The 16963-nt window shown below is 35.4% G+C and overlaps 1 protein-coding gene across 1 annotated transcript in view; it reads right to left on the reverse strand.

Moving 5' to 3' along the window:
• Positions 1 to 16963, reverse strand: part of LOC150105832 (sorbitol dehydrogenase-like) — an 84644-nt gene that overhangs the window by 35402 nt on the left and 32279 nt on the right. Inside the window, exon 5 of the mRNA XM_090394371.1 lies at positions 13146 to 13264. Coding sequence (XP_090250497.1) covers positions 13146 to 13264 — 119 coding nt within the window. The remainder of the gene's footprint in view (positions 1 to 13145; positions 13265 to 16963) is intronic.

Consider the following 16963-nt stretch of genomic DNA (forward strand, 5'->3'; position numbering starts at 1 on the left):
TTTTGAGTGCTTAGTATTAACCTTTACTGTAGCTTGATTAGTATGAATAAATTGTTTTCTTTGTCAAATAATTTGCCTGATTCCTGCATACCAATGCACTGCTCATAAAAATCGAACCTATATGATCTAAGGGAATAGTTTGCCACAACTGTAGAATAGAGTTTTACGTTGCTTGATAGAGTGTTGAGAGTTAGAAGTATTTCCGCGCTTAGCGAAGTGCTTTTTCTTTTGGAAGAATATTTAAATTTTATCTGCGATTTCTGATGGCGCAGTCTAAATAAAAATAAATTTTCAGAAATCAATATTGAGAAAATACGCTTGCTGTTATAACAAAGGAATTTGGCTATAGCCTGAGGCAAATTCCCAAGTTATAAAATTACGTGCACGTGAATAACTTAGTTCCAACCTTGAGAAAAGGGGCGGGGATTAAAACTGAATGAAAGGATTAAATATAGGAGACTAAATCAAGCACCGGATTATATACTCGGAGTTACGACTATATAATAAGCAGAGTATTTAAGTTAAAGTAAAATAGGAGAAGAGATAGAATATTGAAAACATGTTTTGAATAAAGTACAACAATAATAAAATTAAATATAATTTTACAATGCTGCAAGCAACACAATTTTTACACTGATACAGATGAAGCAGTTTCTCAATGCTACTAAAAGTTCCATACAACAAGGCAACACTGTACATTTGGTGGAATTCTTAGGATGCAGTCCATTTTAAGTTGATTCCAGAAGGGCATACCATCAACACGATATGGCCCTTTGAAAAGACATATTTGTTCTGTTCTTCAATCGAATGAGTGCATGTTGTTCAGCATGAGCTCACAATACTGGTCAATCAAAAGCCTCTAACAGAAGGATGCTAGCTATATTTAAGCAGTTTGGAAGAAAAAAAGCTGAAGATGGAACTTCACCTTTTTTTTTTTTTTCAATCTCTCTCTTTTTCTTGTACACATTCAGACCTGGTGTCAGTGATCACTTATTCCAATTCACCTGCTTGCTCAATTCTTATGTTTATGGCACTTTGCCAATGCTAAGAGAATCTAAAGCTTTCATTTCCTTGCACTAAGCCAGGTACCATGAAGATATTAAACTGCTCATGAAGAGGCAGAGCAAAATCACAGAACATTAAAAGGTCAAAATTAGTATTATTATTACTAGATCTCCATGGAGTCAATGACTCACGGAGATTCTCCATCTCTCTCTCTCTCACACACACACACACATAGCTCATGATACCATGACTTGTATGCATACTCTCCACACTCATCACACTTCCAGGCAAATGCATTCCAATCACCCACAACTCTCCATACAAAAAAACTTACTTCACACCCCTTTGCTCACACTCTCCTTATACAGATTCCTTCTAGAATGTATCCACCCATTCTATGAAAAATCTGATCCACATTAATCTGGTAATAATTCCTTACAAACTTAGATGTCTCAATCATGAACCCTCCCCCCATCCTTCTATCCACTATTTGCATTCCCTCAAATCTACCTTCATACCTTACATTACAGAGACTAGAAACCAGCTTAGTCAATTGCCTCTGAATTTTCATTCTAACATCTCTTCATCCTTTCAAAAACTCAGTGACCAAATGCTGTCTGATCAAAGCCTTATTCAACAGAATCATAACATCCTTACTCCTACCTGTCAGCATTCTCTGCATCATTTCCATAATGCACTGTGCTATCCTCCCAATTTAGCAAAATGTTCCTAAAATTTCAGGTCCTCATCCACCAAACTCCTCAGATCTCTCATCTCCTCTGGTCCTCCTCCAAGATATCCCCACAATCTAATACTCTGCATCCTATCTGCACTTCTCAAACTTCAAAATCCTCGCACTTTGAAATATTAAACTGACCCCCCCCACACACACACACACTCACCCATTCAGACAGTCTATTTAAGTCCTCTTGAAAGGCTACAATCTCTGCTCTACTTTTCATAGCTCTTTCCAACTTTACATCATCTGCAAACAACTGTATCTATATATTGCCATTCAAGTTCTTCTCTGTATCATTTGCATACAAATTAAACAGCAACAGACCATTTGGGCATACCACTGGTGACTTTTCTCCTGCAGGATATTGCTCCCTCATACACAATTTACTGATACCAATCCAGTGCACCAGTCTACTATCTGACCCCATTTGCTCCAATTTAATTACTAGCTTGTCATGTGGCAATCTATCATTTTAGATTTTATGTATTTTAGAGACAAATATATGTAGCATAGCAGAAGAAAATTTGCACATACCTTTTCTTGGATATTGTTGCCTGTCTTCTTTCTGCAGTGTACATACTTCTGCTGTTTTGGTGTTGAAAGTGTGTGTGTGGGGGGAGGGGGCGGCTTAGGCAATGTGGGAGAATTAATTTGAAAAAACTCAAGGTTTTTTTTATATAATATATACATATATTATTTTTAAGGGTAAGCAGAGGCTTTTTTTTGTAAGGTGGGAAAAAGATGAAAAAGGGGGCTGGGGAGAGGGTTGACGGGGTGCAAGCTATTTCGACCGTGTGGGTTGTTGTCTATTTTTTAGCATTTCATATCTTTTACTCAATTCTTAGGGCAATGAAAATGTATTTTCCCATATTGCCTAAGGCCCCCCCCCCACTTTCAACACCAAAAGTATGCACACTGCAGAAAGAAGACAGGCAACAATATCCAACAAAAGGTATGTGCGAATTTTCTTCTACTATGCTAATATATTTGTCTCTAAAATACATCTGCAATGCCCTAAGAATTCTTGAGTAAAAAGCCAATGACATTAAAAAAAAAGGGGCGCTCCTAAACAAAAGCAGGCAAAATAGCTGTAAAAATAATAGTTTTTAAGAGTAACATGGGAGTTTTCCCAGAAATAATACCTATATCCAAACAAAGATTTATGAAGTGGAACAATTTTGCCTTCTTTCCACTCCCTCTTTCACTCCTGAAACATTCCCTCAAGACACACACACACACACACAGTGATATATACCATCAAATCCTATGGCTTTATTGACATCAAGTTTACTCATTCCTCATATACACCCTGCTCACTCACCATCAGTGGCTTCTCTTCTTCCCTTTCCAGTGTTCTCAAGTTCTGCATGATGTTAATTTCATGAGGGTGAAATACCTTTATGAACTGCTCATGTAACATCTTTATTATATTCTCCTCAATGGTTATCATTCCACCATTCTCTCCAACCAGTATCATCCTTCCATAATTATTCTTTCTTCTACTGCCACATATCAAAAAACCTTCCTAGGATTCCTTTTTGCTTTATTGGCTAACTGTTGCTCATACTGCACTTTTGCTATCCTTACCAAATGAGTTACCTGTCTTGCTTGCTCTTTGTACTGCTCATTTGCAACCAGCTATTACCACTGCTCATCTTATGCTGCCTCTATAATGCCTTCTTATTCCAAATTGCATGCTTCCTTTCTTTATTCACTCATTTCACACTGCCCTTATTTAACTATTTCACCTTTGGAATGCATTCAAAAATAGCCTCTACCATATAGTTCCTGAACAGGTCCAAAGCAGCATTAATCTCCTTTTTATATGTTCTCAGTGTGGCCAGTTTAGTTTTGAAAGCTATTGTTGGCCAATTCTATTTATAAAACATGGAAAGAACTGAGACAGCAGATGTATTGGTAAAGAGAGAATAAAAGATCAGAATTGAAGAAATACAGTCAGACTGAAATGATAAAAGAAAAGTGGATCTGGAACATGAGGAATCAGGACAGAGAGCCTAGGGAAGTAGTGACAGTGGGAAATTTATTTTCTGAGTGAAGCAGCACTAAAAAGAGGAAAGTGCTCACTTTCATTCCTCTCTCCCACACCTTTTCCATGCCTTAACAACACTAACTCATCATAAAAATCTCCAAAACATTATAGATATGGTAGGATTTTTCATATTTAAAATCAGAAATTGCAATAATACTGGAAGTATAGCATACAAGGATAAAGTGTAAGTGTTGCAAGCTACAGACAAAACAGTTTTAAGATTTTAAAAGATTTTAACTGTGGGAATTCATTCTAGTAAAATTCAAAAAAGTACAAATTCTTCTAGCCAGAAGAATTTGTATTGTTATATTTCATTCTCTGACTTTTTTGCTTATACTATACACAGGACTATTTTTTAGCATTATATCATTAATATAATACATAAGAATCGATAACATAATCTGGTTGCTCAAATGTTATCTATAACAGTGTAAAGCTCAGAGGTATTACAACCTTGCAATGGAATGGGTGAAAATGATGTCTGAAACAACGTAAAAAACAAGGCACTGATGATATTTAGCAAATTAGGGTGCAAAATTATTAATCCATGTACTTGTGAATTCAAAATGATACAAAAATCAGCAACAGTGTTATCTACATACAGTCTATATCACAAACACACAATTCCTAAAAGCACAAAAATTTCATTTCAAATGGTTGGCCAATCATTCATACTATCTCAAATTTGTACTCTCCCAAAAACTTTGCTGAATTAGTTGCCTAGTTAGGCTAGTTTGTAATAAGCAATAAACAATCCACTAAAAGGCATCAACCTTCATACTATTATATAATTACTTTCAGACTTTGTGTCAAACTCAAGGTTGTGGTTACTGCAACACTACTGCTTGGGTGGTTTGTAAATACTTCATTTTACCAGTTTTCAATAATATTCAGTTTTTAATTTAATTTCAAGTCTTAAGTTCTTACTTAGGTTCTAGACCACTGTCATATAGCGAATTGCTACTTTTTTCTTTTTCTTTTTTTTTTTTCACTTGTTAATGGTTTAACAACATATTCAAGCAGTCATATGTGTGTGTAAATGATGAAAATAAAGCATTTATTTATGTCAGATATGCAAACAAAATGTTTAGAATAATTTTTGCAAACAAAAAAGTTTGGAATAGCTGTTCTGAATTGTTTGGCTTAAGCAAACATACCAACTAGTTTGGTCATCAGACTACACCATTTTCCATTGCGGATAATGATATTCTTGAGAATGATATTCACTTCATTTAGAAATTTTTTCTTCATTGTTAATAAATGTAACAAGCAGTGTGAGGTAACTTTGGCCTGAAGCCTCTCTCAGTGTTTGATACAACATTGTTACCAAATTTAATAAGTTTAATCTCAGCATATAATGCAATAGGTTTTACATGCCTTCTTTTCACCAGCGCAACAGAACTCTTACTTTGAATTTTATGTGGCATTATTAACAATAAAATAAAAGTTATAAATAAAATATAAAAAAATCAACATAAAAGTTATGTTGTGAATTATAAACAGTTTATAATTCACAGCAAACACTAAAATATTGAAAGATATAGCAAATAACAATGCCATAAAAAAATGGTTCACAAAAACTGTGCATCAATTGATTATTCACAGGAGCATCATGCCTGTAAAACCGTCGTATGAGCAAATGCACCGTCACATAAATGGGCATTGATCATAACTTAAAAGCATCGTATGAGCAGATCATCATAAAGCAATCTTTATGATGTTCTGCTCTTCTTCCCCCTCCCTTTGATATCATAACTTTACAATACAGTAAGGTCCCATCTTACGACATTTCACTTTATAACGACCTGCTCATATGATGCTTTTCAATTATGACCAATGCTCATTTATGCAATACTGTGTTCACTCATACAATGGTTTTAGTGACATGATGCTGCCGTGAATCCAGCAATGTTCAGTTTTTGTGGATTCAGTTTGTTTAAAGTATTACTCTATCTCTCATTCTGGTGTTTAATTGTGAATTATAAACTGGTTATAACTATTATATTATTGTTGGTAATAATGGCTAATAAAAATCAAAGGGTACTGTTACTTCCAGTGAAAAGAAAAATGTGTGAAAATCTATTACCTTAGATATTAAGACTAAAATTATTAAATTTAGTGATGTATCAAACACCGAGATGGCTTCAAGCTGAGCTTACATCACACTTCTTTTTACAGTTGTTACAAACAACAATAAAGTTCTTAGTGAAGTGAAATGTGCTACACTATTTAATACTAGAGTTGTCTATAAATGTAAGAATCTTATTTCTGAAATGGAAACTCTTCCACTTTGACAAAACTTTTTTGTTTGAAAACATTATTCATTTGCATAATTGATGTAAAGGATTTATTTATATCAGTTAAGCACAATACAACATAAATATGATGCTTAAAAATGATATTAAATCATTACACGCATCTTGTGCCATCCAGTTGCTTTCAACTGGATAGCACAAGATGGTGATCTTGTGAACAAAGGCTCTTCATTCCACTCAGCCTCTTGTTCTTTCTTTTAGTAATTGTAAGTTCTTTTATGTTGTCCATCCAACTCTTTTGCAGTCTTCCTCTCCTTATGCCTCCAATCTTCCCCAACATAACTGCCCTTTCCAATGATCCATCTGCACGTATAATATGTCCAAAGTACATCAACTTCTGTCTAGCAATCATTGCCTGCAAGGAGAATTCTGTCATTCCTTCTCTTCCATCCCTTCGGACAGGTAGAGTTCTCTAACAAGGGATTTGCAATGAATTAATGGAGCAGGCTGGTCACACCGCTGCTGCATCCCCTAAGGGGATGTTTATGTTTGTTCACAGGGCTGGTTTGCCTGTTCTGAGGGACAAAAAACCTGAGTTTTCAGGTGAAAAAAACCTTCTACCTCCCTATGAGACTGGCTAACTTGTCTTTGGTTGAAAGAGACCAGATACCAGGTCGAACCCAGGTCTTTCCAAACCAAAAGGCTTCATTCTATACCAACTGAGCTACAGAGGCTAATTCTGTCTTTATACTCTCTAAAACCTTATTGATCATTCTTGCAGGCCACGGGATTCTAAACAGTCTCCTCCACAACCATAATTCAAATGAATCCATTCACTTTCTGTCTTTCTCCTTAATAATCCAGCTTTTACATTCATACATCATACTGAAAATACCATTGCTTTGATAATTCTAACTTTTGTGGCCTTACTCACACCTCTACCTTGCATTATTTTTGTCAGGTTTAAACTATTTTCCCCATTACTATCCTTCTGGACCCCTGGTAAATCATAACTTTCGACTATCTCTATTCTATCTCCATCTATTATAAATTTAAGCCATTACTTTTGTTTTGCTGATTTTTAAATTAAGCCTAGCATTGTTATTTTTCATCTTAACCAATAGAATCAATTGCTTCAGATCTTCCTTAGTTTCTGCTATGAGGGTTGTATCATCAGCATATCTTAAATTATTTATTTTTCTGCCACCAATCTTAACTCCAGCTGGGTCTCAGATGCTTCTACAAGTGAAAATAAAAGGCAATGATTCACTATACCAGTGTTTCTCAAAGTGTGGTACACGTACCCCCGGGGGTACACAAAAGGTCTTCAGGGTGTACTTGGCAATTTTTGGCTATGCATCATTAACGTAAGGAATCATTATTAAGAAAAAAATAATTATTTTAAATGTATATATTTCTCAATAAATTATATATTATGTATGAATTATCCTACTCAAATTGCAAGTTACTATCGCCACAACGTTCACATCCCGGTGATAGTAACTCACTCCCTGGGTAAACAACATGTCCTCCCCAACAGCATCACTATACTGAAGACGCAAGAAAAACAAGTAGTTTTATTGTATCACTGAATAAGGTACAGAGACATCTGCAGTCTGTGTAATATATTTCTCAACAAATAATGCAATTAGAGATAAGTGGGATAAAAATGGCACTAACTAATGAATTATATGTCCCCTCCCACAGACACTATGCTGTATAGACTCAAGAAAAACCATATGTTGCCGGTGCAACATATGGTTTTGCTTGATACCACCTCATCGTGAACATGCTAAAAATAAGAAATATATAGTGAATATTTTTCAGATATGGAATTCGTTTGAAGAAAATTAGCATTTCAACTCAATTGTGTGCTTGTCTTTGGTTCGCACGATCTTTTGTTAATAAGGCACAATCATATGCACTTCTTCATAGCTGCTCTATCTCTACTGGCCTACCATTGCTGTCTGTTTCATGCTCTGCTTTTACTTCTTATTAGTCATTTGTGAAGGATTGTCCATTATGTATCTCAAGTCTTGTAAATTACTGGTAATTTTTGCTTGAAATAATGGGAAAGAAGATGAAGCCATTTGGGTAGATGACTTTGACAAATGCACACAAGGAAACTGTTCTTGATGTCAAAAGTAGCGATAGCAAATAGGAGCTTCTTGGTAAGTCACGCCATTTTCGTTTTTTTTTCTGAAAACTTTAGTTTCTGAAAATTACCGCATATATCTCGCACCACAATTTTTTAGCTTTAATTCTGGGAAAAAAGTGCAAGTTATATTTGAGTAAATATGGTAATTTTTTTTAGCTTTCAAATTCTGAAGTATGGATCATTTGGTTAAATACTAGATTTATAAAACACACAAAAGAGAGAAATATAGCAAATACAAGTAGCTGTAAGCAAAAAGAAAATGTTGATATTGTATCTGGATCAAATGAAATTGATAAGGGTGTGTCGTCTGACATCTCTAGAGAACCAACTAGGAAGAAGATGAAAAATCCTCGTAAGTATGATATGAATTACTTAAAATGTGGATTTTCGTGAACGGGAAATGAAGAGCAACCTATTCCAAATTTTATTCTATTAAAAATAAACCATATTTTTGTTTGCATGAACATATAAATTCAAATAAAATAGACATTTACAATGAAATATACTTTATTTATTATTATTTTGATAAGGGGGTACTTGGTAATAATGAAAATTTAAGAAGGGGTATGCGGATATCTGAAGTTTGAGAAACACTGCACTATACAATGGTAGTCTGGGATACTCATGGTAGTCTATACATACACTTATGTTTTTAATATAAATTCAAAGAATAAATAAAGATTCAGTACAAGAAGTAGTTTTACAAATTTTTGGAAATGAAAAAAGTATTATTAGAAATGTATTGCTAACTTACTGAATATGGGACAACACTAGTATCCCATATTCAGTAATACAATATTAGGCTTAAACATCAATACACACCACAAGGAGAATTGTAACAAGAACTCCCACATAGAAGTAGCAGATTCTCCAATGTAATATTGCCAGAAACTTTTTGTCCAACTTGATACCTGCTTTGAATTAATGCACTTTATTGCAAGATGGTATGCTTGTGCTCTCCCCCCTGCTCTTCCTCCCACCATTAGGCAATACAGATTAAAAAATGTTGAGAAAATAAGTTTTCTCAACAACAGATCAGATGCAGTGACCAGTCCAAGTTTACAGTTTAATCATCAAATCTTAAACCTCTGCATATTGTTTTTTTCTTTGGAAGTTTTCCAAACACCTTTTAATTAAAATGATCTCAAGCAAAAAAATCTGTGATTCTTGTGCTCCTGCTATATTCTGAATATGGAATTTTGGTATCAATGGTAATTGATACCAAAATCTCAATGTAAAATATCATATCAATAGTGAGCACTTAGCAAACAAGTTGTTGCTAGTAACTAAAACATTTTTTTTTTTAATGAAAAACTCAGTACTTAGTAGTTTATTTTTTCACTTGGTTAGAGTATAATAAAATTAGTTTAATCCTTTATCCAAGTGTGAGCAAACAAAGTTTGCGCCTGAAGTATCTTCAGGACTAGGGTAAAGTGATACAACACCAGGGCAACTCATTGCAAAGGTGGAGAAAGCTACCAACACTCCTAACTCAGTATCTCCTATAATGCAAAACACATCTCCTTGCGGATATGTCTAATGTTATGCATTAAAGGAAGGGCCACTACCCAGACTAGTTTCGACCTTTATTGAGGTCTCTTCAGTGGGAGCCAGGCCCTAGTGGAAATACCAGGCAGAAGCATTAGCAGGTCATCTCTACCTATAGGAGTTGCCAAATGGTGTGCCACCCTTTTTTAAATAAATTACTCTGGATTTAGAGAAAGATGTTGAAAGTTTATTTTTTCACTTGGTTAGAGTATAATAAAATTAGTTTAATCCTTTATCCAAGTGTGAGCAAACAAAGTTTGCGCCTGAAGTATCTTCAGGACTAGGGTAAAGTGATACAACACCAGGGCAACTCATTGCAAAGGTGGAGAAAGCTACCAACACTCCTAACTCAGTATCTCCTATAATGCAAAACACATCTCCTTGCGGATATGTCTAATGTTATGCATTAAAGGAAGGGCCACTACCCAGACTAGTTTCGACCTTTATTGAGGTCTCTTCAGTGGGAGCCAGGCCCTAGTGGAAATACCAGGCAGAAGCATTAGCAGGTCATCTCTACCTATAGGAGTTGCCAAATGGTGTGCCACCCTTTTTTAAATAAATTACTCTGGATTTAGAGAAAGATGTTGAAAGTTTATTTTTTCACTTGGTTAGAGTATAATAAAATTAGTTTAATCCTTTATCCAAGTGTGAGCAAACAAAGTTTGCGCCTGAAGTATCTTCAGGACTAGGGTAAAGTGATACAACACCAGGGCAACTCATTGCAAAGGTGGAGAAAGCTACCAACACTCCTAACTCAGTATCTCCTATAATGCAAAACACATCTCCTTGCGGATATGTTTATACTGCGGATATTATTATACTCTAACCAAGTGAAAAAATAAACTTTCAACATCTTTCTCTAAATCCAGAGTAATTTATTTAAAAAAGGGTGGCACACCATTTGGCAACTCCTATAGGCAGAGATGACCTGCTAATGCTTCTGCCTGGTATTTCCACTAGGGCCTGACTCCCACTGAAGAGACCTCAATAAAGGTCGAAACTAGTCTGGGTAGTGGCCCTTCCTTTAATGCATAACATTAGACATATCCGCAAGGAGATGTGTTTTGCATTATAGGAGATACTGAGTTAGGAGTGTTGGTAGCTTTCTCCACCTTTGCAATGAGTTGCCCTGGTGTTGTATCACTTTACCCTAGTCCTGAAGATACTTCAGGCGCAAACTTTGTTTGCTCACACTTGGATAAAGGATTAAACTAATTTTATTATACTCTAACCAAGTGAAAAAATAAACTTTCAACATCTTTCTCTAAATCCAGAGTAATTTATTTAAAAAAGGGTGGCACACCATTTGGCAACTCCTATAGGTAGAGATGACCTGCTAATGCTTCTGCCTGGTATTTCCACTAGGGCCTGGCTCCCACTGAAGAGACCTCAATAAAGGTCGAAACTAGTCTGGGTAGTGGCCCTTCCTTTAATGCATAACATTAGACATATCCGCAAGGAGATGTGTTTTGCATTATGGAGATACTGAGTTAGGAGTGTTGGTAGCTTTCTCCACCTTTGCAATGAGTTGCCCTGGTGTTGTATCACTTTACCCTAGTCCTGAAGATACTTCAGGCGCAAACTTTGTTTGCTCACACTTGGATAAAGGATTAAACTAATTTTATCAGTACTTAGTATAGCATTTGTATTATCAATAGCTCAACTGCATTACTATTTGAAGAATTGTAGTGAATAACTTTGAAATTCCACTTCAGGGCAAATGTGACTGTGAAGTCAATATTCCATCTTCCATATAATAACCTTAAGAAATATATACACAGTCTTGCCATAAATATTGTTACAACTTGCACAGTGCATAAACCTTTAATCTATCAATAAATTGTGTACAGCTTTCAACACATACAAACCACGTGTATAATGTGCACATGGCAGGCACTCAATATTCGCAACATCTCCCTTTTGCCTTCATGCATGCCCGAAGTCTGTGAGGACACATATCAATGGCGGCACGCACACAACATTCAATAGAAACACCTCCGTTGCTTGTTACAAATCCACCTTCAGGCTGGCTGCTGGGGTGTTGTTTCTTGAATGGTATTCTCTCTCCAGCTCTGACCACAATTTGAAATCCAATGGATTCAGATAGGGACTTTCAGATGATATGTTGTCAGGCACATTCCCCTCCAACCACTGTTGTGTGGTCCTCGCCTTGTGTGCAGCAACTGAGTTCTATTGGAAGGTCCACTGTCTGCTGAAACAAGGTTCAGGGGCCATTCCACAGGCTCCAGCACAGTGTCTTGGTACACTTTAGCAGGTGTTTTATCCTTTCTTGCAGAAATGTAGCTTGGAAACCCCCCCCCCCAATGATCCATGGCATGAACCGGGTCATTTTGGCAGTTAAATGAGTCTTCATTGGTGAAAATCTTCTCATCTGTGAAGAGAATATCTCTATATTTGTTGTTCGTGTACTGCTAGAGAAGTACCTTTTGATTTTATTACCCTCAGCCACATAAGTTGTGGTGTTAGGAAGTGTCCAGTAGAACGACGATTGGTTCTCACTCCCCAGGTCATTAGTTAGTATACATGACATCATTCTCTGCAAAATGTTCATCTCTTGCATCACTTTATGCGTTCCCACAGAATTATGGTAGAGGCATGCTGTCACAGCCCTTACAAGCTATTACATTCTAATGCAGCATAGTTAATCTGTTCTTTGGTGGTCAGATACATCTTCTGTATTGTTATAATGGTTAATAGTCTGATACACAAACATTTTACTGATTCTGAGTGTTTTTAGTGTGTTGAAGGTAACAGGTGACTGCATTCCAACCTTGTGAAGTTGCTATTACAGCTACATGGTTTTCATAATCTCCCCACTGCATGTTAACATGTTCGCTGCCACGCTACTTCAGCATTGTCTGTTCCCGTACACCGAGCAATTTCACTTCTTCAAGGTCAGTACAATAATCTCATTGCCGGCGGTCAGCGTCATACGAGTATACTCGTAGTTGGCTTGTGCAGAGCATATACTATCAATGAGAATACACAGTTTTGATGCTAGCTCCACAAGCCAAGCATTTTCACTTCTTCAAGATCAGTACGGTAATCTTGTTGCCGGTGGTAAGCATCATACGAGTATACTCGTAGCTGGCTTGTGTAACTGGTTTACCAACTACGAGTATACACGTAGTTGGCAGCGAACGTGTTAACCCATACAGCTAGACACCCCTCTCTCTCTACTGATAAACACGTGAATATTGGCTGTACACAGTGCCACTAATGGAACCAGTTTTGTGCAATTCTGTGGGCAGCACAGGAGTGTGCAGAAGTTGTAACAATATTTATGGCAAGACTGTGTATTTTCTAAAAATTTAGAAAAGCTATTGTCAAATGATTTTGTAATCTAAAATATGAAAAATAAATTAATACCTGCTCCACACACCAAAACCTTTTTATCTGGGGATACAGCAGCTCGCCGACATGCATGAACTGCAACTGAAAGAGGTTCTAAGAGTGCTCCTTCTTCTAAACTCACATGGTCTGGCAATCTAATATAAAGAGTACAATGTTGTGATTTTTTAATAAATTTAATAATCTCCACATACACATACACAGTGCAGGAAGAAAAAAAAACAATGAAACTGAATTTAAATAAAATGTTATCTAAAACAAGTATTGCTCCAGAAAAGAATGCTAATAAAGCAGAGAATGGTGACACTGACAGTCAGGTAGATCCACACTATTTGGCCTTTTTCAGTCTAACATCACTGTCAGAAACCAAAGAATGAATAACATATCAATATGTTTTATGTAAAGCTGAGTAAAAGTCTTGCTAAAACCTCAAGTTCTAAGCATAAACATTTTGATGGTTTCAGAGTTATAAAGGGAGCAGAGAGGATGTAGCAAACAATCTTTGAAGTGGACAACCAAAAACAACCTGCAAGCCTAAAATGGTGAACAATATTCACAATTTAATAGCAAGTGACTGTCAGTTAACGCTCAGAACATTAGCAAATGAGCTAAATGTAAATAAGAAATGGATTAGGTCCATAACTCACAAAAATTGCAAGAAAAAAAAAAATTGGAAATTTGTTCCACACTGTTTGTATCATGAGAAAAAGATTAAACAAGTGAATACTTAAAAAATTTTGTTCCAACAGCTGATAGTGAATTTGCTTTCCTAAAAACATGAAAATGAAAAATTAACGGCTGTGTAATTAGGCTTAAGTACTGGTTGAAGCTCATACAATTTGTGTGCATTATTACAATTCTTATATTGATTCTTGTCTCTGTCACAATGACAAAATATTTAATGGTTTTAATATTTTTAATTCATTCCTTAAGCTGTTTTCATTCTATTACACCATATTATGAACAGGGGATAAGAGCTGATGCTTCCATTATAATTCTGAGACAGAGTACAGAATGATGATCAAGCCAGTTTAAATGTTAACCTTTTGAATCATAACATTATAACTAACTCGTTTTTTTGCTTTAATGAAAAACACTATAAAAATAAACAAACATTTAATGCCTCTTGGCCCTCTCCCTCTTCAACATAAACCCTGATATTTCATCTCTGTTACAGGTCTGTCATTATGGATATAACATAAAACTGCATGTGCACACATTCATTTATATTGATGAGATTAAATTGAAAGCCAAAGGGGACATCCTCTGTTGGAGTATGCATGTGGTAAGTAAATGTGGCTGATTAGGTAAGAGATCTAGGAATGACAGTTTCCTATATCATGTGGAGTTTCACACAATCATATTTATCAAAGCTAGGTTTGTTTTTAAGATCCACTGCTGATTCCAAAAGAAGTCTTTCATGATTGTATACTTAGCCATGAACAGCATTTCCCAATCTGATTTTGCACAGGGTGTCAAAGTATGGTCTACTAGACTTTGCTGACCGTTAAGTGTGGAGGAAGTTGTATTTCTTAAATTTTTTTCCAACAAATGTTGTCAGATCTAGTTTGTCCACATCAATGTCAATCAAGAATTAAGCCACATATGTGGCTGGTGTGTCCAACATGGCCAATTGGAGATAGCAGGGTTTTTTTTTTTTTTTTTTTTGAGGGGATGAATGAATTAAATGTTTGAATAAAAATTTGTGCCAGGTGGCGAAAAGCTCAAGGCCTGCTTCCACAATATAATTCTTGGAACAGCATTTTATAAGATGAATAGCAAATTCTTAACAAGTAGTGAATGGTATAAAATTACCCTTGTCTCCTTGCCAACAATAAAAAGAACTGTTTACCAGAGTTATAAAAATTAGTAGATAAAGAAAATATGGCCTGAAAGTATTTGACTGATTGGACATGAGTTGTGGAAGAATGATCTCATTCTTCGATGCACAAGTCAATTTTTGAATATTGAAGGTAAATATCATACAAAACTTAATGCTTCATCAACTGAAATGTAAGACAACATACCTCTGAGTCTCAGACACACAGAAGCTGCTTGTTTTCATTTACTACTCTTCACAAACTAAACACCACACAATACATAACTCCATAATAGTTATACACAATTTGTTATTCAAAACTTTACAAGACCAAAGAATTAACTTGGGGATTATAGGAATGTTTATCATTTACTTACAAAGTTATGACACTTAACACTGCAAGTATACAATGCATTATTTTATAACAATTTTCTTTCTTCTTTTTTTTTTTTTTTAAGTTCTTGTTGTCAATTCTTCTTCACACATATTTGGCCCAGTATGTTATGGCCAACAGGGCAGTTGATCACATATCCAATCTCCATGGCTTGCTTACTGTATTTAAGCTGAATATAACTCGCACCCCTGATTTTACTTGATGGAAAAAGAAATTAAAAAGTTTTGCATATACCTTGCGCACAAGAAGTTTAAAACTTTGAGAAATAGACAGTGAATGTTGTTATGGCAGGTTCAAATATTTTGGAATATGGTTGAAGAAAATCAACATATATGCATACATATATATATTGCTCAACAATCGTTAGCTTGCCTTTGTCATTGAGTCGCGCGATCTTTTGTTAATACCGCACTAATCATACGGATATCAGAAACTATCTCATGTAGGATAGTTTCTGCAGATACTTAGGACCTGAAATAGGAGAACAACTTTTGGATGCCAAGACTGATATGGCCATTATTCCTGGTGATCTTTCATCTTGTCTACAGCCCTTGGATGTATTGATCAACAAACGATTGAAGTTTGTTGACCGATCTTTAGCCAGCTGCCATACACTCCATGTATGTGAGCCAGCAGCTATGACCTGACTTCAGAAGGGAAGATTAAGAGACCATCATTAGAACTGTTGTGCAACTGGATTTTCAGAGCTTGGGACATGATTTCACCAGAAATAACTGCCAGCATTTCTAATGCCCTGGATTAAAGCTGCTTAATTTACAGAAGCATTGTCGCTAAAGATTCAAATATATTGCGTGATGAAGATTCAAATATATTGCGTGATGAAGATTCAAATATATTGCATATATAAAGTTGATAATTAAATTTAAATGCATTCATTTTATAAATAATGAGAGCAATTATAAATTATAATTAATACTGAGGATTTAATTATAAATGTCAATTTATAATTAAATGACAACACAGAATGAAAATAATATTTATAAACTTATTTGCTGATATTGTGTTGGTATTATATCCAGCATCTTCAGAGCACAAAAATCGTTTGTCACAGTTTGCGAAACCACACCAATTTGGTATAGCAGTGGGACTAGTTTAAAAAAATTGTAACAAACAACACAAAGAACTAAAGTCCTAATTAGGTGCCATCTACATTGAAAAAAGAGAAATAAATATTAATTAGATCTTAAAATGACTGTCTCCCAGATTTTTTGGTAAATTTATACAGCCATACTTGTTGAGGTTTGGAGTATATTTTTAAAGCCTTCTGTTGATTTCAAAAACAGTCTCTCTGACTTATGACCTCTGTGTAGCACTTTTGTTTTCTTTCATTTGAAATGTCATGGCATGGTCTGCTAGACCAGTCTTGCCATAATGATAGTGCTGGATGTATTTTTTTACGTTCGACAAGGCAGATGTCAAGAGTTCTTCCTACCTGTCCTGTTCTAAATTAATATCAGCAAATAAGTTAATAAATATTATTCTCTTATCATTCTGTGTTGTCAAACCTTTCCACACGTTTTAGTTTCCGAAAATTCCCACATATATCTCGCACCACAATTTTTTTAAGTTTAATTTTTGGAAAAAAAAAAAGTGCGAGTTATA

The sequence above is a fragment of the Typopeltis vanoorti genome, chromosome 6 (assembly GCF_054136105.1).
Source record: "Typopeltis vanoorti isolate ZY-2024b chromosome 6, IOZ_Tvanoo_1.0, whole genome shotgun sequence".
In the NCBI taxonomy this organism is placed as follows: domain Eukaryota; kingdom Metazoa; phylum Arthropoda; class Arachnida; order Uropygi; family Thelyphonidae; genus Typopeltis; species Typopeltis vanoorti.